The 22443-nt window shown below is 45.8% G+C and overlaps 1 protein-coding gene across 1 annotated transcript in view; it reads right to left on the bottom strand.

Annotated features, from left to right (window-relative positions):
• Positions 1-5034: 5034 nt before the first annotated feature.
• Positions 5035-22443, bottom strand: part of LOC144167872 (phospholipid-transporting ATPase ABCA3-like) — a 148433-nt gene continuing 131024 nt past the window's right edge. The window contains exons 21-23 of the mRNA XM_077697018.1: positions 20519-20692; positions 15508-15730; positions 5035-5437 (exon numbers count right to left, since the gene is read on the bottom strand). Coding sequence (XP_077553144.1) covers positions 5246-5437; positions 15508-15730; positions 20519-20692 — 589 coding nt within the window. The 3' untranslated portion in view covers positions 5035-5245. The remainder of the gene's footprint in view (positions 5438-15507; positions 15731-20518; positions 20693-22443) is intronic.

A 22443-nucleotide genomic window follows, 5' to 3' on the forward strand; every position in this document is an offset into this window, starting at 1 on the left:
CTTACAGACACCAAAGAAGCGTTTATTCAAATGAAAGATCGATTGATTATGACGTTTTAATGCGCCGACGCAACGCAGACGATGAGGCTCGTCGTAGTGGAGGGCTCCGGAATAATTCTGACCACCTAGGCATCTTTAACGTGCGCCGAAATCTCGAACACACGGGCGTTTTTGCTTTTCGCCTCCATCAGAAAAGCGGCCGCCGCGGCCCAAAACCGAACTCGCGTCTTTGTGCTTAGCAGCACAACGCTTCAGTCACTGAGACACCGTGGCGGATTTTATTGAAATCAAAGGAATAGTGGTGTTTCTAAGAACTAGGGTCTTCACTACGGCTCCTCACCACTTAAAGAGATGCAAACACTAATTCGCTGCTCGAATCACGTCAATAGTTTATGCGAAAGTCGAAATAAATGCTTCCGTCAAATAACCTAACCGAACAATCCAACTTAGCTATCGGTATCTCCCGTGTAAACCCAAAGGAACACGCAAGACACTAAGCGTCCCTACCAGCTAAGCGCCCTTTCTACCCACGGCAATATGGCCGCCGACCGGTTTCCCCGGCTTCACCTCCCCGCGTTGCCGGCTATGGGAGCCCTCCACTCCAGAAGTTTTATACAACCTCCTTGGGGCGCTCGCATCGCGCTCTCTCGCCGCGGTCGGTTCGCGCTTAAACCACATACAGTCAAACCCGGCTATTACGAACCCGGATAGAGCGAATTATGCTATATATCGAACAAAAATAATTCAGTTACGGAAATACATGGGAAACATATTCCTTATAACGAAGTTCACATCCGGTATATCGAACTCTGCGCGCCTAGAATGGCCCCCGAAATGCATGGCCTCGGAGCGGAGATTGAGATGTGGATTGGCCTCGACCACGTAGCAAGAGTCGCGACTGAGACATTGCGCCTCGCACGGAGCGACGTGACGCCCGACACTCTCCGTAACTGTTTCCTGCGCGCGGGACTCACGACGGAACCCGCGCAGTCAGCGAGTCCGGACCAAGACATCAGCATCGGTGAACTGTGAATCAGTGAATCAGTGAACGTTCCCTATGATGTCGCGAGTGAAAGCCGTTCGAAGCGCTTTCGGCAGTCGATGTACTCCGCCAACGCTTCTTAGATTTTGGAGGACGCGGACTCGAATTGGTGCGAACAATGTTTCGTGTAGAGAATGCTATGCTAGTTGAAGCCGCCAAACGAAAGTGAAAAAAATCACCGCTTTTTTCTTTGCAAAGTAGGCAGTTCAGGCGGAAAGTAGCTTTATTTGCAATAGATTATTTTGCGTATGGTAATGGCTATTTCACTGTGTTCGTTTCTGCATGCGGGGATGGTGGAGTTGGGGAAGGGGAGGGGGTGGGGGGGGGGGGGGGGAGGGGGGTGGGGGGGGGGGGGGGGGAGGGCTCCCGCGGATTGCGAACTTGTAACGATAAGTTCGTTATAGGCGGGTTCGGCTATATCTAACTATTGGATATATCGAACTAATCGCGGTGCATATTGCAATTCGCTATAAACGGGTTTCACTGTATGTCGTTCGCGCGCGCTCCGGTCGCTAACATCTGTGGCGTGATCGTGACGTCAACATCACGCGTTCGTGTGGTGGCGCGATTTCGACGCTATAACACTCTCTCACGAGGGGCATTGGATTGGATTCGATTGGCTTGGCTTCGCTTGGCTCGGCTTGGCTTGGCTTGGATTGGTTTGGATTTGGATTGGATTTGATTAAAGTGGATTGTGTTGGATTGTGTTGCGTCATAGCCGCGCCACGTTGCGTCATAGCCGCTCCACGTTGCGTCATAGCCGCGGCAGGGGGTTCACGGCACGTTTCACGTTTCACCAGCGACTTCATCGACAATGTCTACGCTGGAGGACAACAATTACAACAACAACAACCAATACGTAATCCATACGACTTGCAGGCGCGCCCCCCGCGGAAATGCTCTGCATTTGATCGTGCCCCTCGCGAGGGGGATGTTTCTTTATAATGCTTGCTCGGTTTGTGCATTTCTAACTAAAGTTTGGGTTTGGGCTAGTTGGTTCATATTTGATTGAGTGTGAGTGAGTGGTATCCAGTTTTGCGAGCTATGATTGGCAGGGTGGAATATCTAATGATTGACTCATAAAAATCTAAACAAAATGTGCAGAATTAGACAATAAAGAACATAATAGTAATGTGCGACAGAGAATATAAGGCACCCGCATCGCAACCCTCCCATTGGAACCAGAGATGTAGTGGAGGCTTTCACTGCAGAACAGGTCACCTCCAAGAATTGGTTAGGCCGGCGACCGAAACGTGGTCCGTGGTGCTTCCGTCGGCGCGGAGAAGCCAACGTGTGCTTGATTTACCTTGACCTCACGACATGCTTGCCTGGAGGTCAGACGAACGCTACCAGGCGTTTCCTGGGTTTGTACATGCCATAATAACCTGATTTTTGTGTGTGTGTTGACAGCTGTGACACCAAGGTAGTGATTGGTAAAGTTAATTATTTCGTACTCTTTTCTGGTAGGAGTGTTTTTGCAATGCTACTCTCGGCCCCCGGGAGTTCAAAACCACTCCGAAAAGGCGGCGCCGAAAAATGAGCATGCTTCAAATATTTTCATGGGAAAATCAAGCCATATTATATCGAAATATGGAGGCCGTAAGGCGTTTTTTTTTTTATTCTTCGGTCAACACGCTCCGCTGAGGAAATTGTTGCCGCCGGAGCGAGACCCCGGCATACTAACCATTTACAACTTTGCTGCAATAAACAGCCCATTGAAAGAAAACTCAAGCATTGGTATATGTTTCGGTGGTGGCGTCGGCACCTGTAACAGTAAGACAGCTCCTTGAACAGCGTTCTATACCGCCCCCGTTACTTTGCACGAGACATTCCAGACACGGTCCTAAAGTCGCAAGTAGCTTGAGAGGAACATGAATTCCCCGCGTTTCCGTTCTATTAAGTGCAGAGCACTTTAGAGGCTCGCCTTGTGGCCGTAGCTCGCTGTAACCGTCTCACGCTACTGCAGGAATAAGGTGGCGCAGGGAGATAATGAACCCATGTAGAGCCCACGGTGTACCGTAACGCCGTAACGCAGAGGCTTGGAGTCAGAGCAGTCCTTGTCGTGTGTCTCTCTGTCTGTGTTTTGTGAGAACGCTACCTTAACGCGTTCCCTTTCGTTCGGCTTCGCCGCACTGCTTGCTCCTCTCGGGCACTTGCTTGGCGAGACGTCGGCGAGGGGGACCTACATCCTCACCGAAGGGGTGTCTTGCGGCCGGGGAGAGCGCGAGGGATGCAAGCGGTGAAAGCGGTTGGAGCTCGGGAAGTGAGGCGACATGACGCGCCTGGTGACCTCCTTCCTTCGAGGATCGGGCAAAAAAGAGAGCGACACTGGCTGCCATCAGCGTCCCAGCGAGGCAAACGCGAGCGCGCTGAGCCGTCCCGGAGATGACTGTTCTCGCGGTGAGTCGAAACTCTCGATTCCCTTAAATTGCCAGGGGAGGAACCAGATCCTCGCCGTCAACCAGCTAGCCTGCACGCTCTTGGTATGTTTACTATTCAGTAATAAATGTCAATGAGCGAGAACACTTGTCGCTTCCTTTGTTCCGTCCAGCCACGGCCCGCCGCGGCTGGCGCGGTACAGCGCGCAGCCGCGGGGTGGGAGATAGCTTGCTAGCTGGGCGAAACGAGAAGACAGACTGATTAGTGTCGCTCGTCGCCGGCTTTGGTATTACATGGGGAAAGTAACCTACCTACTTTTACCCCTGCGACAATCCCACACTTTTTAGATGCGACGCTCAGAGCACCTGTTATCGGCGGCCCTGTCCTTCCTGCGTGCGTCCGTTGTTGTCCGCGGCGTGCGTCCGTTGTCCGCAGCCACTCTCCTGCTCTCCTATCCGATAGCGAACACTCTCTCGCGAGGGGCATTGGATTGGATTCGATTGGATTGGCTTGGCTTGGCTTGGCTTGGATTGGATTAAAGTGGATTGTGTTGCGTCATAGCCGCGGCAGACGCACTGGCGCCGCCGTGTGCCCAGGTGAGAGCGTGTGTGGCCCAGCGCGCTCTCACTCCTCCGGTGGGCGGCGCTGCACGCGGTGCTGCGCATGTGCAGTACTCTCTCTCTCCGCGGTTTCCTCTCCTTCGGGCGCGCTGCGCATATATGGTGCCTAGAATATAACCGGTGTTCCGCTCTCCGGCGGCCTTTCGGTCGACGGTTGCTCTCCGTTGCGCTTGAACCCCCTCAGCGTCGCATCACACCAAGGTTCCCGCGAGGGGAGGTGGGGTAATTTTTTTGCACTGTTTTGCCTAGATTATGTACCAACACGAACAGTTTTCCACGCTTTTGGAAAAGCAAGCGATTTATATAATCATAACCGTTTGAAACCCCTTAACCACTGGCGCTTGTCTTACATCTCCCCGTTGTTTAGCGCAAAGAAAACTGCGGGTACATCTGAGGCGAAATATGCGTAATTGACCGGAAGCACTTGCCATGTTTATTTAGTTGGGAACGCCCATTGGGTTGGTTTTCACGATAGTAAGCGAAAACATGTGCCCGGGAAAAACGACGCGTTCCAAACTGCGCAGTAAGGCGCAGGACGTGCGAGATGACGGCAAGAACAAGAAGAACAGAACTCCTGCTCGCGCTTTTCTAGGCAAGGGGCGCGCGAGCACTGCGAAGGCGGGAAATTTGAATTGCATTGTACAAACCTTTGTTCAGTTCATCAAGAGAGCAGTGAGACAGGTAGGTGAAGAGCGTGATGGGTGGTAGCAGTGAGCGGAAAACGGCGCCACAGCCCGTTAAGGCGAATCATTGCTCTGCACTTACAACAGCTTTCACGTTGTCTGGAAGGGTTTACTTTTTTCTAATTCGCTAACCTGGATTTTGTAAGGATTTTAATGCTTTGTGCTGGTGCACTATATACGTATTTGGAGGGATTTTTGCCTACTGGAGAAAGCAATTTCACAAGAATATGTACGCCAGCTTAGTGAGTAGCTGCAGTGTTGCAAAAATACTATTTTGCCTAAAGTTACAGCGTAGTTGGCATAACGCTGAATACTGGGCTTTTGGGCGTTCGTTCGCATTTTTCCTCTTTATTCCGTAATCGTTCATTGCAAACAACAAGGTTGTAAAAGATATAAAAATTCTTATATCGTGTAGCCAATATTAGGCTATCTGCCATTTTTGTTAACCGAGGGGTATAACTCAAAATTCCTTGATCAAAAAATTATGGGCCGCAGTATGGAAACATTGGGTGACTACAGTGTTATCCGGAAGCGTCGGGAGCAGCAGAGTCTTCGTTCTGGCGATCGGTAGCCATGAACTTAGCGAACACGTGTTCTAATGTTGCCGGAGACAACCAGACGTCTTCAGTTCCAAGGACCGCCTTCAGTTGCTCGACTGTGGTGACTATGGCAGCCCAAGATAGGTTCTTGTCTATTTGGTACTCGTACGACCCCTGGCAATAGAAAGACGAAGGGTAAAAATGCTTAGTGAAATGCTTCGTGAATCGCCCATCGGCCAATATACAACTTAGGTTTACGATGGTCAGTTTGCGTCATAAAAACACAGCCTAAACGACATCGCCGACACCATAAACACCTAATGGTAAAATATCTGCTTGTCTCAAAAGTCTAACCACCGCCCCATGGGTGCCCAAGTCTTTCAAACAATGCTCGACGCATTGATGTAGCGCGTGCAAAAGTTGAAGCAGTGTTCTCTACGCGAGTATAGTCTTGTAGCCTTATATGCGAATATAGTGGGCCCCCACCGCTATGCTGCGTCTGCTTCAAGAGATCAGACATTAGGCCAGGTTCAGGGACGGCCAACTGGTTGAGCCAGCCTCTTTTTCGAAGGGATCTCCTGGCACAGAATGCCTTTCATCTTCAAGTCCTTCTGCATGCACGACTGCATGCGTGGCCATCTGCACGGCGGATGTTAGCAAAAGTGAGTTGTGCTTTGTGAATATCGACCGAGACACAGCCGCTTTGTGAGTTCACAGCACAGGTAAGATGAAAGCAGTGGTTGAAGTATTGTTTTCACGAGCGAGCTGCGCCGCCGTTAAAAGAAAGTCAAGATTTGTGGCCTCTTCAAACGTCTTGCGCACTAAGTGGAAGTGAGAAGAAATATTGCAAACGGGGGTTGCCAGTTGCATAAGTGTATAGGTTGCCAAAGTGCCATTCCTACGCTTAGCATCCGGAGCAGTTTTTGTATTGCAGGCTATCCGATTGAAGCGTCTTGCGTAGTGCAGCAGCACGACGGCAGAGCGACCGGCGTGCAACATTTGAAACGATCCGCAGAGGACACCTGGTGGCAATTGTGTTTTGATGGTTTACTCAGAGCTGTAAAGAGATTCACTCGTTCCGCTCAATTCTTTACCTGACTTAAGCTTATCAAAATGTTACTGATCATATAGAAATATTGCCCTGGTCAGCCCCGTTGACGTTGAAAGGCAGAAGCACTAAGACCTCTAGTGTCTGAACCGTTGGGACCATGTTCGGGTGCAGATGAAACAGTTCGCCCAAAACAGCACACACATGCACACAAAGAAAGCACAGCAAGAATGTGCTCAAGAGATTTCGTCCTCCTCGGCAGAGGCGTATTTTGACTCCCATCGCTAAGACTGAACATAATCGAACTTATAAAACAGCGCTAGAAACAGGACTACAGAAAGGGCACACAGACAGGGCGCTGACTAACAACTGAGTTTATAGCCAATGAACGGGCAATAAATACGGAAAGAAAGTGACACGTGATGAAAGAAATAACAACTGAAGAATACAAAAAAACACAAAAAACAATCAGTTTCAAAACGTACAGTGATCTTCATTACTAACACAATCGTAGCAACTAGCACACCTTATCTACATTATCACCAAGAAAGTAAATTTCTTTCCCCGTAAGAGCAACAGACGGAGCGCTGACGCAGTCATGCTTCAGGGTATGCATTTCCCAGGCCTCTCTAATCTCCCGTCGCATCCGGTCGCGGTATCGCGCCAGCACGTGGCTTTTCTCAAACAGAGGCGAACAGCCTGGGCCTTTGGCAACGTGAGTAGCGAGTGTGCTACCAGTGGCGTTTCTTACGTCGCACGCGTGCTCCCGAAGGCGATCGTTGAGGCATCGCCCCGTCTGTCCCACGTACGACCGCTTGCCAAACAGTGGTATCTCGTAGATAACCTCCCCCTGGCATTGGACGTAGGGCTTCGTATGTTTCTTCGCGCATTTTTTCTTCGCTGGTCTCTCACTGTTTACCTTTCGGCAAAGGCTACTTCAAAGTTTATAAGTAGCCTGGTTTTATAAGTTAGTTATGTACCAACTGGCCCGCCTTCAATCTGTGTTACTGAACATTATCCGCTCTTCTAAAGCACGCCCCCTTAGACTCTGATTCTGACATGTTGCTTTTTGTCACAGGGTAAGTCCCATTTCTCGCGAAATATTGCTATCTACGCCGTCATTCACTGGCAGCCAGTTCGCCGTACCTCGGGGTCACCTGTATCTCGTGTTCAAGCGTATATCAGCAATAGGATACATATGATGGCCAACAAAGAAGCGCCACTCGGCATTGTCGAGCTCCGATGTGATAGCGGGGGCCGTTCTCCGAACTACACCCGTGAAAATATAGGCAAGTGAGTGCTATCGGCATTCTTTCGGCGCCGTACTGCACCTCTTCAAGCGCTGCAGCTTCATTCATTGCGACCGTGCTGGTAAAAATTAACATGTGGGCCGTCTAACACTGTTTAAGGGAACCCCACAACATTGCTTATGTTCCGGTCCTGCATTTCGGCGGTGGTAGTAAAACTTCATTTATTTGAAGTGAGATGAAATTCGTGCTCGAAAGTGGGAGGAGACACCCTCAGTCCGAAGTTCCTGCAGCGGCTGCTGTCCTGCGTGCCCGGTCCACGAACTGTAGGTGGTCCCCAGGGTCCAAGCTACTCAGCGCAGCCTCCCACTGCTCGTGGGTCGGGTTGCGAATAATGGGGGCTGCTGGTGTGTTCTGGCAAGCCTACGTGGTGTGGTACAGTGCTGAATGTGTGTTGCAGCGTGGGCATTTTGGTGGATTCATCGGCTTCAACCTGTTTCTGCTTCGTCTGTTCGATGGTGTATGCGCCGCCGATGAGTAGCTTTTCTGATGCAAGTTGTGTTCACATGATGACACTTGCTACCTGCTCTACCAAGGTGAAAACAGTGTTTACAACGGGTTCGCACAATTTGATTTTCATACACTCGATGGCTGCCTCGGGGAATGGTTAACTGCAATTTCTCGAGCTGTTAAAAAGGAAGACTCGAATCCACTTTTATATTAAGAATACATTACATACAAAGAGCATGCCAAGGTCCCGATAAAAACAATATAGTGACCTTTCAAGCTAGTTTTAGTGACCTTCAAGATAGTTTTCTTGTATTACTGTTGATCCTGAATATAACTAAGTTAAAAAAATTCGCAAGTTTTCGTTACATGCAGGTGTTCGTTACCTACAGGTAGCGAGTTAAGGCTCCTGTGAATGAAGCAGAAACGAAACAGAAATGCTAGACGTCGGTGACGGTGAACTCACCCTTGAAGGATTTATTTCACAGTGAAAAAGTGCGCGATTTGCGCCTGCTTCTCCCGCACAAGCTTAGTCACTACGCGGCATTCCACAGGAGCAATGTCGCCTACCCCATATTCGCAAGCGCAACTTAAGTATCCCTTCTGCCTTTTGACACTTTTCGGTGCCTTAACACGTTTCAAGATCCATACCTATGATGAAAGCTCACTTCCTCGCGGACTTGATGCTCTTTTCCGCACTCAAAATTGCTTAGAGGGTGCCAGCTGGGGTGTTGTACCAGGTGGAGACGGCATTTGGAATTGCGGGCTTATCTTTAAATGCACAACCTTTCGTTTTCAGGAAGCAGAACTCATCACCGACGAACCGAAACCACAGATATCAGTGGAGTAGCGCGACTACACGACGACAAACAGGCCAGCACAAACAGGCCACCTAACCAGCACCGCACTCATAGGTGAAAACACGAGGTAGTTGGAGTTGCGAGCTAAATTTCCTTAGTACGTTTCTCCAGCTGATTTTAAAGAAAATGCGCGAAAAACAATTACTCATCAGCACAGCGAATTTGTAACATCAAGGTTAACCGTCGCAATGCTTTCGTTACATCGAAGTCGAAACACATGGGCTTCAATTGGGCTGGCAATGCGGGAATTGAAAAACTTCGTTAAATCCGGGAATTTGTTGAATAGAGGTTCGTTACATCCAGGCTTAACTGTCTTGCATTGCAATTTCCCTGCACGTGATATTTGGAGCAGGAAATGGAACTGAAGGAGGGATTCTCGTTTTTTGTTGCGCTTGCTATTACAGACTGGCATATCAGGGGTTATATCATGGTACACGCATTTCAATGCTGTATTTTTGATTCTTCAGAAAGCTGTAGTCCCTTCATGTTCCTGTTCGCCTCCCGTCGAAATGTATTTTTAGGAATGTGATAGAATGCCAACGCAATAGGTGTGCAAGCCCGCCTTCCAGTCAGTAAGTAGGCTTGGTTGCACCGAAACCGGACGGATGCTGATCAACGCTTTCTTCGTGATACAGATCGCGCTGTGGCGGAGCGGCTTCGTAACAAGATGGGACGACTACCGATGGCGGCTGGCCCATGCTTCGAAGCCTGCATCCAGCGTAGCCAACGACTATTCATGTGGTTATCGTTGGATCCCTTCCCCAGCCCGGCGAGCCCATACCTAGGCGTCGACACCGTAACATCGCTAGAACTACCCCGGCTCGACCATAAGTACTGCAGCCATCCGGACGCACCTTTCAGTGGGCTTAGTTGCACCGAAACTGGACGGATGCTGATCAACTCTTTTTTCTTGATGCAGGTTTGTGTGAAATACCAAACATGTTCTATTCGAGACAATTCCGTTACGTAGATGGGGCTGTCAAGCCCACACTTTCTTGTTACCATGATGTTTGATTGTATAAGTGTTATAAAAATATTGTTGCTAACGTCGGGAGATGTTGAAGTGAACCCGGGGCCATCCTCAGCCTCTGAGTCTGATTCTGAAGCAATTACTGCGAAGGAAATACTAGAAAAAATATTGAAGAAGCAAACCAAGACTACCCAGACATTGAAGCAACTAAAAAAACTTTAATCATGTTGAGACAACTGTTGCTAAAATCCAGGAAAGAATTAACGCGATTGAGACTGATATGGGTCGTTTGACAAAGTGTGAAGAACTACTTGCGGAATGCGAAGAAACCTGTCAGTCAACTAGTAAGTTCAAGAAATGGTGGAAAAAATAGACGACTTAGAGAACCGGAGCTGGAGGAATAATCTTGTCATTTACGGAGTTACTGAGGATCCGAGGGAGGATACCGAGTCATTGGAACAAAAAAGTGAAGAAACACATTTTATGGACATATCCATAGAACGAATTCATAGAGTTTATTACCCTCAAAGCGGGCATCAGCAACCTCTCGTGCTCAGGCTTTACAACTTCGCCGTAAAAAACAAAATTTTCTGCTGTTGCAATAAGCTTAAGGGTTCCGACATCTCAATTTCTGAAGATTTTTCAAAGACAGTTAGGGAAACACGCGCAAAATTTTGTAAATCTGCCGTGGGTGATAAAGTAAAAGGAGCAAAGGTATCGCTTGTTTATCACAAAATAAAAATTGACGGCACAATATATGTTTGGGATGCTGAAAAGAACTGTCGCATTGAACAAACCAAAATTCGCGACTTCACAGAAACGCCTAGGAACTTCTGAAGGAAATGAGAAGAAAAAAAAAGGCTCCGAATTAGCAGCCTTAATGGTCGCAGCGTAGTAAATAATTTCGCACTCCTTCAAAGTAAACCTTGAAAGTAACCTGTGAAATTTTAACCCACAATCCCCAGGGTATATATAGCCCTAACGGAGACTTATTTGCACGCCGGTGTGCAGGACTCTGAGGTTGTTCCTTCGTCGTACAAGCTACTCCGCAATGATCGAGGCTCACGGGGTGGTGAGGTAGCTATTGCCATAAAAAAACAACGTTTAATTTTCTCGCATGCCTCACATCATTTACCCTAAAAGTGTGTGGTGCAAACTTGCCTATTGTGAAAAAGCAATTACTTTAGGGGCGTATACCGACCACGTAAATCTTGTCCGGAATATATTGAAGTAATTCATGATTACTTAGGTCGACACACTAATTCTCGCTCAAAAACAATTATTACGGGAGATTTTAATCTACTAAGTATTAATTGGCTTAACCTGACGCAGGATGGCAAGGAAAACTCAAGTGCCGATTCTTTACTGTTCACTACCTTTAGTTTTTCATTAAAGGAGCTTGTTACCGATAACTCTTGGTGTTCCTCCACGCTTGATCTCACGCTTATTAGCAGTTCGTTGGGACATTGTACGACCACAGTTGAAACTGTTAATTCCGATCACATGTTGATAAAACTAACCTGCCCATTTTCAACTTTGCAAAAAAGTAAAAAGCCCAAAACCACCTTTTAGGGGCGAAGCTCCTTAAGGCGTGGGTCTGTCCATCCTCGACATATGTATGTAGCCACCTCTAGTTTAGTTCTTGGATTGTTTACTAGATGGCGTGGCTACCTCTAGTTTAGTTCTTGGATTGTTTACTAGATGGCGGGGAGCGTTGTAATAAAATCCGTTCGCTGTTGGCGCGCGCTCGGAGTCGCCCGATGGATAAGGCTGCAGATGTGCGAGCCCGCGAGGCAGAAGCGCTCCGTGAAGCTGCGCGACGCCGCCGTCAAGATCCTGCCGTACGAGAGCGGGAGGCCGCAGCGTGTCGTCTGGCTGCGCGACGACGCCGCCAAGATCCCAGCGTTCGAGAACGAGAGGCCCACGCGTCACGGCAATGGCGCGAGGACCCTGCCGTACGCGAAGCGGCACGGCTGCGGCGCGAAGAGGATCTCCAAAACGTCAGAGAACGGGAAGCGGCAAGAAAGCGCGCGTATCGGCAGGCAGACCCCGATGCAGTGAGAGCTCGTGAGGCGTCTGCAAAACGCATCAGGCGAGCTCAGCCCCAAGGTGCCGACGCGCGGTTTAAGCGAGACTTTCTAGACGTTACGTTCGGACACAGATGTAGTGGGCGAACTTTCACTGAAGAGTCACGGTTTTACCGATGATTTCCCCTCAGGAGCTTCGCCCACTCATCATCATTCACCCCGTGGATATGCTGTGAATTTTTTTTGAAGACTACACCCGTGCAAACGACGCGGCTATCCTGAAATACTTCGAATCCTGTTTCGCGCAATTCCATGCTATTACTACTGATTTATGCACACTGTGGTCCAGCTTTAAGGCGATTGTATCGTTTTGCAAAACACACTTTGTACTGGCAAGAAAGCAACGTGTTAACCGCGAATACCCTTGGGTGACGTGAGAAATAATTCACCTAAAAAGAAAGATTAAAAGGCGACGCAAGCATGGTGACACAAGCCATCTTGGAATCCTTATCACTGAGATGCGAGATAAAGCCCGGGCCGCAAAGGAGAATTTCCTCACGGACACGCTGCCTTCGTTTATACGCCATGAGCCGCATAAGTTTTGGCGTTACCTATCTGCCGAAAAGACCCCAGTCCCCGAAATAAAATCGCCTATTGCCACGGTGCCTGATCCTGTAACCATAGCCGAAAAGTTTAATAGCTTTTTTTAATCAGTATTTACCCGTTCTTGCTCGCAAGTAGCATTAAAACCTTATGCAATTATTAACCCTATGCCTAAAATAAATATGAGCGAGGAAGGCGTCCTCAGCCTTTTACGCAAGGTCACCTTAAAAAAATCTCCTGGCCCTGATAGCATTAAAAAATAACTTTGTATTTGAATACGCTGCATGGGCTTCAAAATACCTGTACATTATTTACACAGCCTCGATTAACTCCTCCAAAATTCCAGATGATTGGCGCTGTGCAAAAATAAAGCCGATCCATTAATCAGGATCAAATCAAGATTTTAATAATTATAGGGCAATTTCATTGACAAGCAAATGCTGTAAAAGGCTCGAACATATTAGCTTCAAAGCAATTATTACCCATTTATAATCTAATTATTTGCTTTACGAGCGTAAACATCGTTTTAGAGCTGGTCTGTCAACGGTTACTCAACTAACGATATTGCCGACACACTAAACGAAAAAGGAGAGTTAGATGCAATCTTTTTAGATCTCTCTAAAGCATATGATGTCGTTCCCCATCAGGATCTTATAACAAAACTAGACGCAATAGAAGTTCAAATGAAAGTTGTCTCATGGATTCAGGGCTATTTAAAAAACCCGAAAGCCATATGTTGCTTTAAATGAGCACAACTCGAATACCCTGCATGTATTTTCTGGTGTGCCGCAAGGCTGAGTCCTTGCCACAATTTTCTTTTTAATTTATATCAACGATATCCTATTCTGTGTTGACTTATCTATTACAACTAGACTGTTCGCAGATGACTGTGTGATGTATACAGTAGTTAACAACACAGAGGATCAGCTAAAACTTAAAACATATCGTTAACTTCTATCCAGTCGGGGTGCAAAGACTGGGGCATGAAACTAAACAAAACCAAAACGTTCAGCATCAGTTCCACCGAACAGAAAACTCCTTTATATTTCCAGTATGAAATTCACGAAGTGGTCAAGGTTGGCCGGGTAAAATATTTAGGTGTTACTTTTTCTAGTAATTTATCCTGGGAAAGCCATATTGACAATATATGTAGTAAAGCTACAATATATGTAGTAAATTGCTACAATATACTTGCTACAATATACTAGTAAATTGCTACAATATTTACTACAATATATGTAGTAAAGCACCAGGTCAGCTAAACGTCGTATGAAGGCACCCCTAACGGTTAAACTCAATGCCTATTTGATCTGATTAAGCCAACTCTAGAGTATGCCGACATAAAATGGAGCCCCCACCAAACATATTTAGTATACAAAGTTGAACGCGTACAGAACTTGGTTTCGCGTTTTATCGCCTCCAACTACTCCAGCTATACTAGTGTTTCTGATCAACGAAAACTGGCAGACCTCCGAGTTCTCTCATACTGCAGAATGATATCCAGATTAAAGTTATTTTATCTTTTGTTCCACGACAATTATAAAATACCCCCCACTACCTACCTCCAAGCCCCCTTCAGGCATTCTTCGCGCACAAATAAAAATATCAGGTAACCTCACCGCAACATAAACACACATAAGTACTCTTTATTTCCATCCGCCATTGGACTGTGGAACAAATTAAAGGCGGACGCCGTCAAAAGCACATCTGCATAGGGTTTCCTAAGATCCATTAATGATCTAGAATTTAGACGTGTGATAAAAAGTAAAAATTTCTTATGTAGTGTTTATATAATTTCTTTTCGTGGACTAAACGTTCACACTGTATAGCATGCTTCTGTCCATGTGTATTCTATATTGTTCTTGTTTCTTGCCTTTTGAATACCTATGTTATCCTTAAGATGAAAACTTGAATTCATTGTAACCACTCCTGCATGGGCCCTGAAGGGCCTGCGGTACGTTCAAATAATAATACTAATAAGGCATGACAAAAAGTACAAACGGTCGCACTGATTGCGTAAACTATGGCGCAATGTATCAGTCACGCTTCCATGTATCAGGGAAGCTGTGCCCTGTCAGCCTGCGTAATTTTGGTGCTCTAGTTAAAGTATAACGTGTGTTGCGAAGTTTCAAAATGAGCTCAGAACCGGGAATTTAGCCCGCATGAATTCGTAAGTGATGTCGACATTAGGAGGGCTTAGGCGTAGCTTCAGATTCCGCGCCACTGTAGGCTTTGAAGCCACTACAGCCATTACATGTGGCCTTGCATTGTGCACTGGCAGTTACTTTTGTTGTGGTACGAATTACGACGCCGTCGGTGATCGAAGTCAATTGTCATTTTCGAGGCTTTTCAGAAGAAAAGTCGAACTCGAATTATGCAAATCTTGTGCAATGTGCTCCGCATTCCGTAGGACGTTGCGATTGCATTGTAGTGGGGCTACAAAGCCCTACCCTATGCCCTGGCGCCTTATCAAACGTGGTCAAATAGTGAGCCTTTCGCTAGTCAGGGCGCTTGTTTATAGTGCTCCAGATCTGCATCTAGCTTGCGCGAGCGTTTTTTGCTGCCACTGCACACTGACAAGGAACGAGTGCCTCCTTTCTGATGTTGGCAATAGCTAGATGAATAAATTTAGCGAACACGAGGCCAAACTTTAGTTCAAAGAAGCTAGTCAGCAAACAGGGGAGGAAGACCTTCTTCAAGTGTTTGAACGAAAAAATGCAGGCCTGTGTCCTTCATGTGTTCACTGAGCTCGACAGCAATGCGGGAGAGTGCTTTTCATTGGTACCTAACGAGTGGCGCTTTTAAAAGCATAACATACCTTAGAAATACACATTTCTTTGGAAAGTGATTAGAAATTGTAATGCGTTCAGAGTTCAAAGGAGTACCATTCAAGTTTCATCCTTAATCTTATTTTTGTACTCTTTTAGGTGGTGGTAGCAACCATATACCGTACAGCAAAGTAACCACTACCACTAGCCTCACCTTGTAAGAACGCAGTCTCGTGCTTTGGGGCAGCAGCTGGTTCACGACCGAGTCCACCGAATGGTCATCTCTTTGTTCGCAGTCCGGCCTTCCGTTCATGTTCAGAACAAGCGTACTGCCTGGCCCATAGCAGTTCAGTAAGTGGCAAACGGGCCCCAGGCAACGAAACTGGCCGCCAGCCATGATGCCTACTCGATCACAGGCGGCTTCGCACTCGTCCATTCTACAAAATGTTGACGTCAAATTAGTTGTTGCAAAATGCTTACCCTGAAGGCTATTATTTCCCTGATATTATTGCCCTGACGAGAGATTACCCTGACGAAAGCAAGTCTCTTTGTTGAAACGTTGACAGCAATCGTGCTTTTACCTTGATATATATATATATATATATATATATATATATATATATATATATATATATATATATATATATATATATATATATATATATATATATATATATATATATATATATATATATATATATATATATATATATATATATCAGAAAGTTATAGCGGGGTATTTACGTTGAACTGTTAGTATAAGCGCGTAACAACAAACATCTTGGAAGGTGGCATGTTTGCCAACATGGTCTACAAAAACCGACGTTGCTCTCATTGCATGGCTGGCCCTTATCTGCTTCCGATCACTCTCTTATAAACTGAGGGGACCGTTATTCATAAAATAGAAAGTTTGCGGGCTCTCACGGTAACACTCCTGCTTGCGCACAATTACTCAGAACTCCAACCGTGTAGAGAACACAGCTCTGAAACCTGGCGTGCTTCGGTAGGAAGCCCCACGATAGTGCATATCCTAATTTCTGGAACGTTTTCTCCTGCGAATCACATCACGTTGTTAACAAAACAGACTGTTGAAAATAGATTGTGAAATGGTCTAATAAAGTACCCGTGCTAAGCTTTTGGAATTTGGGCATCGCCTTCGCCACGCTTAATTTAAAACTCAAACTATTTCTTACTTTGTCGAAAGGTAGCTTATGTAAAAAATGAAAAGCTTGGACACGCTTGCCAGAATTAGTCAGAACACCGTGCATATTATCGTCAACAATAAAAAAATTGTTACTTGATCCTATCAATACCACATGAACTGACAAACGCATAAACCACCACTTCTCAAATGATGACGCTGATTCCCACTTGCTTTGTTACGTTACTAACGGTGTCCAGCACGATTAAAACCGCTCAACAATTTTTCCGAAGGAAATCTCATTTCTGCTTTGTTTCTTTTCATAGGTATGTTATCACCCCCCAAGGAAGAAGATTGTCTCAACTTAGAGAAAAAAGTGTTTCGATTTTTTCACGTTTATAATACCACTCGTCGCTAGGGTGTTTTATGACAGACACAAAAGATCTCTCTCCAGTAGCTAGTCATCATCATCATCATCATCACCAGCCTATCTACGCCCACTGCAGGGCAAAGGCCTCTCCCATTATTCTCCAATTACCTCGCTCCTGTGCCAACTGTGACCAATTTATCCCCGCAAACTTCTTGATCTCATCTGCCCATCTAACTTTCTGCCGCCCCCTGCAACGCTTGCCTTCTCTAGGGATCCACTCTGTTACCCTTAATGACCAGCGGTTATCTTGCCTTCGCATTACATGCCCTGCCCACGTCCATTTCTTCTTCTTAATTTCTACTAATATGTCTTTAACACCAGTTTGCTCTCTGACCCACTCCGCTCTCTTCTTGTCCCTTAACCCTTTCGGCCCTGGCGTCGTCATTTGACGACACAACACATAATATCCTCTAGCGCCTAACCAACGAAACCAAAACTGCTGGTTTTCAGGCTGAGGGTTGTTCAAGTATGCCTCTTGCGATAGACAGCACCATTGTTGAGATTTCGCGAGGCTGGATGATATGAAAAAGACGAAGCTTCAGTGGACACAGGTTATGACGACCGTGCGGGTAAGGAAACGGAAATTCCGGTTCGTCAAAATGTTTATAAATCCGTAAATACTTGGATTACAAGCTTGATATTTTTTCTGTAAGATCAGGGTGTCATGGCGTTTCCGTCAAAAAGAAAAAAACTTTTTTTACAAAAAAGAAAATTTTTAATTGCCTAATGACCTAATTATTTACGTGCCTGTAAATTAATAAATACTTGCACTATTGGCGTAATTTTTCATTTCTGTGCTTCTGATGTCCAAAGCTGTAAGAAAAAATGCGTAAAAACAATTTGCGCTTGAAATAAAAAATCCAGGGCTGAAAGGGTTAATGTTACACCTATCATTTTCCGCTCCATTGCCCGCTGAGTCGTTCTCAATTTAAGTTGAACCCTCTTAGTAAGCCTCCAAGTTTCTGCCCCGTAGGTGGGTACCGGTAAGATGCAGCTGTCATACACTTTCTTCTTCAGCGACAATGGTAGGCTGCTATTCATTATCTGAGAATGTCTGCCATATGCACCCCACCCCATTCTGATCCTTCTAATTATCTCTGCCTCATGGTTGGGATCTGGGGTCACAACTTGGCCTAAGTAGATATATTCGCTTACCACTTCCACTGCCTCCCCACCTATCTCAAACTGCTGTGCTGTCCCGAGGTTATTGATCATTACTTTAGTTTTCTGCATATTAATTTTCAGGCCCAGGGTTCTACTCTGTTCGCCCAGTGCGGAAAGCATGCTTTGCAATTCGTCCCCCGAGTTACTTAGCAAGGCAACGTCATAAGCAAATCTGAGGTTACTGAGGTATTCTCCATTAACCCTTACTCCCACCTGTTCCCAATCCAACGTTCTGAATACTTCTTGTAAGCATGCTGTGAATAATATTGTAGAGATTGTGTCTCCTTGTCTGACACCCTTCCTTATAGGTATTTTACTGCTCTCCCTATGGAGGATGATGGTTGCTGTAGACCCACTGTAGATATCCTCTAGTATTCTTACATAATGCTCATCTACCCCCTGGTTTCGTAATGCCTGAATGACTGCTAGGGTTTCGACCGAGTCAAATGCTTTCTCATAATCTATGAAGGCTATATATAGGGGTTCAGTATACTCAGCGCACTTCTCTATCACCTGATTGATCGTGTGAATATGGTCCATTGTTGAATAACCTTTACGGAACCCTGCTTGTTCTTTAGGTTGACTGAAATCTAAGGCTGCAGAGATTCGGTTAGCGATTACCTTGGTAAATGCCTTGTAGACGACTGACAGTAAGCTGATCGGCCTGTAATTTTTCAAGTCCTTCATGTCGCCTTTCTTATGGATTAGGATGATGTTCGCGTTCTTCCAAGATTCCGGTACCATTGCGGTCATTAGGCATTGCGTATACAGGTTTGCCAGTAGCTAGTAGCCTGAGCTAACCCATGATTTCGTGCAGCGCAAAAAAAAAACGACAGAGGATACAGGGAGGCGACGGGCACAAGGGCTAACTTCCAACTAAGTTTATTGAAAAAATGCCTGAATTTAAAACACTGGGGCGGGACATTATCATAAAGAAACACAGATAGAAAAGAACAGAGCAAGAGCAACGCATAGTAAAATTTGCACAAAAAAATTCGCACAACGCTGTGACGTCGACAAAAGGCAGCACGAGGAATCGACTGTACGCCCCTCTTTGACAGTTGTGCCGTCATCGCTCTTCACGCCAACCAGAAGACAAGAGAAATAATCGAGGCTGCCGAAATAGCACGCCTGGGGGATCATTGCGTGTCGGCACCATCCGTGGCCTTGTCCTATAAAGAGATTGGCTATCTGAGGGGGGGGTGGGTGCCACCTTAGGCGCTGCCTTTTGTCGACGTGACAGCGTTGTGCCAAGTATTATTGTTGTACGAATTTTAGCATGCCTTGTTTTTGCTCTGTACATTTCTATCTTTGTTTTTTTATGATAATGTCCCGCCCCACTGTTTTAAATTCACGCTTTTTTTTAAATAAACTCAGTTTGAAGTTAGCGCTTGTGCCCGTCGCCTCCCTGCGTCCTGTGTCGTTTTTTTGCGATACACGAAGTCATGAATTACAGCCACCAACTAGCCCAAACCCAAACTCTGATAAACTTAGCTAACACCAACGCGTTTTGCCGGTAGATAGCTATCCGCAGGTTTAACCCCCAAAACTACTCTCTACTGATCGCGAACACCTGCATTAAGAGACCAGTGTTGCTATGAGCACAGAGATGTTGCCAAGGAGACCAGCGTGGCGCTTAGTGGCCAGCGCATCAGGCACCTCCCCGGTGGTTTTCAGGGCAGTGAAAGTGTCGCGCCGAAGCTATGCACGACTGCACAAGAGGAAAGCAACCTTAGAAAAGGCCAATGCTGTGAGGTCACGCAATGCAGAATACCGTGACTTGCATGATGTCCTTACCCAAACCGAAAGGATTTGATAACGCCTGACGCCAATTTCGCGCGCTGTCCTACGGGCACAATCGGCTCAGCCGGCTACGTGTGAGTGTAAGGGCCACCGTAGATTTTATTCCACGTCAGCACTTCAGTAACTACAAAACGCTTGTGCAATCAATTTTATTTTAAAGCTCGTCCATCCAAACACACGTTCTTTAATTGCTATTGCGTTTTGGTTTTTGGAATGCGTCATTACGCTGTTGCATGTTGCACGACATTGGTACATTGGTGGTTATTACATTATAGCTTCTTTGTCCCTCTCTTTGCAACAAGTAACAGTTTGTTTTAATGCATCGCTACTTGTGCTACAAAAGAGTGAATCCAAAAATCCAGGAAGGAAATTGTTATTGACGAATACTTTGAACAAAGATGAGGGTGCAATTTTTGTTGATGCATTGCGTTGCGCCATCAATTTTCGAAAGGCTCTCTTGCTCTCAACACCGCTGATATGAACCGCCACAGCAGTGGTAGTAGCTCTTAACATATACACTTTGCCTTCAAGCGTGCTGCTGTAGAAGGCCCGACGTTAGCGCTAGCGGTTTGTCGCAGAAGGAAAACCCACTGCAGTACAAAAAGCACCGACGAAGATTACAGCCACACAGATCCGGGGTTACTAGCCGAAGAATGTAACACGTATTGATCACTGCCGTGGTCTTACATGTGCGACGTGATTATGACAGCAGTGCCGAAGGCGTTCCTGATCGCACCCAGAGCCTCCATAATGTGTTTACGGGCCAGGACGTCAACTCCGGCTGACGGCTCGTCCAGGAAGACGACACGCGGAAGTCCAATCAGAGCAGCGGCGACGGAGAGCTTGCGCCTGTTGCCGCCGCTGGAGAGAGGTGATCGTAATACATATGAGTCTCGCGCTTCCGCTATCTCAAGCAGTCGATTGGAAATATAAACATTCCAATTCGATGTTATTTTTACCGATTATACGTTGGTGGCAGGGGAAGGGTCTCTGATTGTATGGTCCCAGTTATATAAGAATTCAAGCATAGTAATTTCAGCCATAGAGTGGCATTTTTTAAAGTTCACAAAAGATACTTTACTTTATAAAAATTTTTTAAAAAGATTATTTGAGAAACCACTTTTGCTTTGGTACCCGTGAATTTCATAGGTTTGTTTGTTCCTGAACTTTAAGAACAGTTTCCTCAACTACATATTGAACATAAACGAAGTTTCAACGTTAATACGAACTATAAGAATTTCTCGAAACAATAAAAACTTTTTTTATCTCAGGTTAATAACGTGATGGGATGTACCAACATGCAGGACATACTTTTGGTCGGCTCATTGTTTCTGGTCCTAGTCTCGGTTTTGTGTTGACAAGGGACGTTAATTGCAAGGATTCAAATTACGCATGATTAGCAGTTTATTGCAAGGATGTTCAATTATGCATTCAATACTGTGACACAAGTTCGATAAGTGGCTCGAGTTTAGTAAGCATGACATGTTCTAAGTAAGCCTGAACTTCAGAGCTTAATCTAGGCAGAGCAACCAACTGGCAGAAAAATGTCAACCTGTCACCAATTTGGTTATCAATTATGGCGAATAAACAGCTATAGAAGAGCTTAAAATATAGAAGAGCTTAACGAGTTTGTGTGGCCAGAATATGTTAGCCGAGAAAGCCACAAATGATGGTGTATTCTGAAACAAAAAAATGGTCACAGGAGGCATGCATCCACAAGTAAAGCAATCCTCCCAGTGGAAAAACGACCCATCCATGAACATCCTATACTGCCTACTGCGCCTTCCACAGAAATACCACGACGTGAGAGTGAAGCTTTTGCAAGTACACACGTGAAGACGCGAATATATAAATCGGAACCACCTTAGTGTTTTAACGACGATAGTGTTTCTTGGGCTACTCAAACGTGAAACCTTTTGTGTCTGTCTGTCTGTCTGTCTGTCTGGCTGTCTGTCTGTCCGTCCGTCCGTCCGTCGTCCATCCGTCCGTCACGGTTTGCTGACGTTGATTCAGCCGCGTGGCTAATAGCCACAATAATTCTTTAATGAGTAGTTTATACCTTTTTATTTATTTATTTATTTATTTATTTATTTATTTATTTATTTATTTACTGCGGATACTTTCGCCGCCAGTAGGGCACAGGAGAAAGGAGTGGTGAATCATAACAGAAGAAAATGAGCAGTTTGTACAACAGTGGAATGATTCAGATGCGCGTATAACAACAATGACCGTACAATATTTACGCAACAGCAAAAGAATACACAATTTTCCATGACATCCGACGAACAACAGGCGTTATCTACAACAGTTTTGAAAAGCGTTGTAATACTAATGGATTCGATGGCGGTGGGGAGGTGGTTTCATTGTAGCCTTGTTTTATGAATAAATGAATCATTATATAGGTTAGTACGACAAGACGGAAGCCGGGCGCCATTAAACCCAAATCATCAACAGATCAATCAAGGATAAGCCGGCAAGCCCACCTTGGAGCTACGGTACGTTCGAGATGAGATATAGCGAGGCCAGGTAATCAGTTGTTTTTTTTTTTTTTTTGAGGTAAGGTTATGGTGGTATATTTTCTTAAATAAACACAGACGACAACATTTACGCCG

This window comes from Haemaphysalis longicornis, unplaced genomic scaffold (genome assembly GCF_048455015.1).
Source record: "Haemaphysalis longicornis isolate Haplotype H1 unplaced genomic scaffold, Haemaphysalis longicornis Haplotype H1 scaffold_2, whole genome shotgun sequence".
Lineage (NCBI taxonomy): Eukaryota > Metazoa > Arthropoda > Arachnida > Ixodida > Ixodidae > Haemaphysalis > Haemaphysalis longicornis.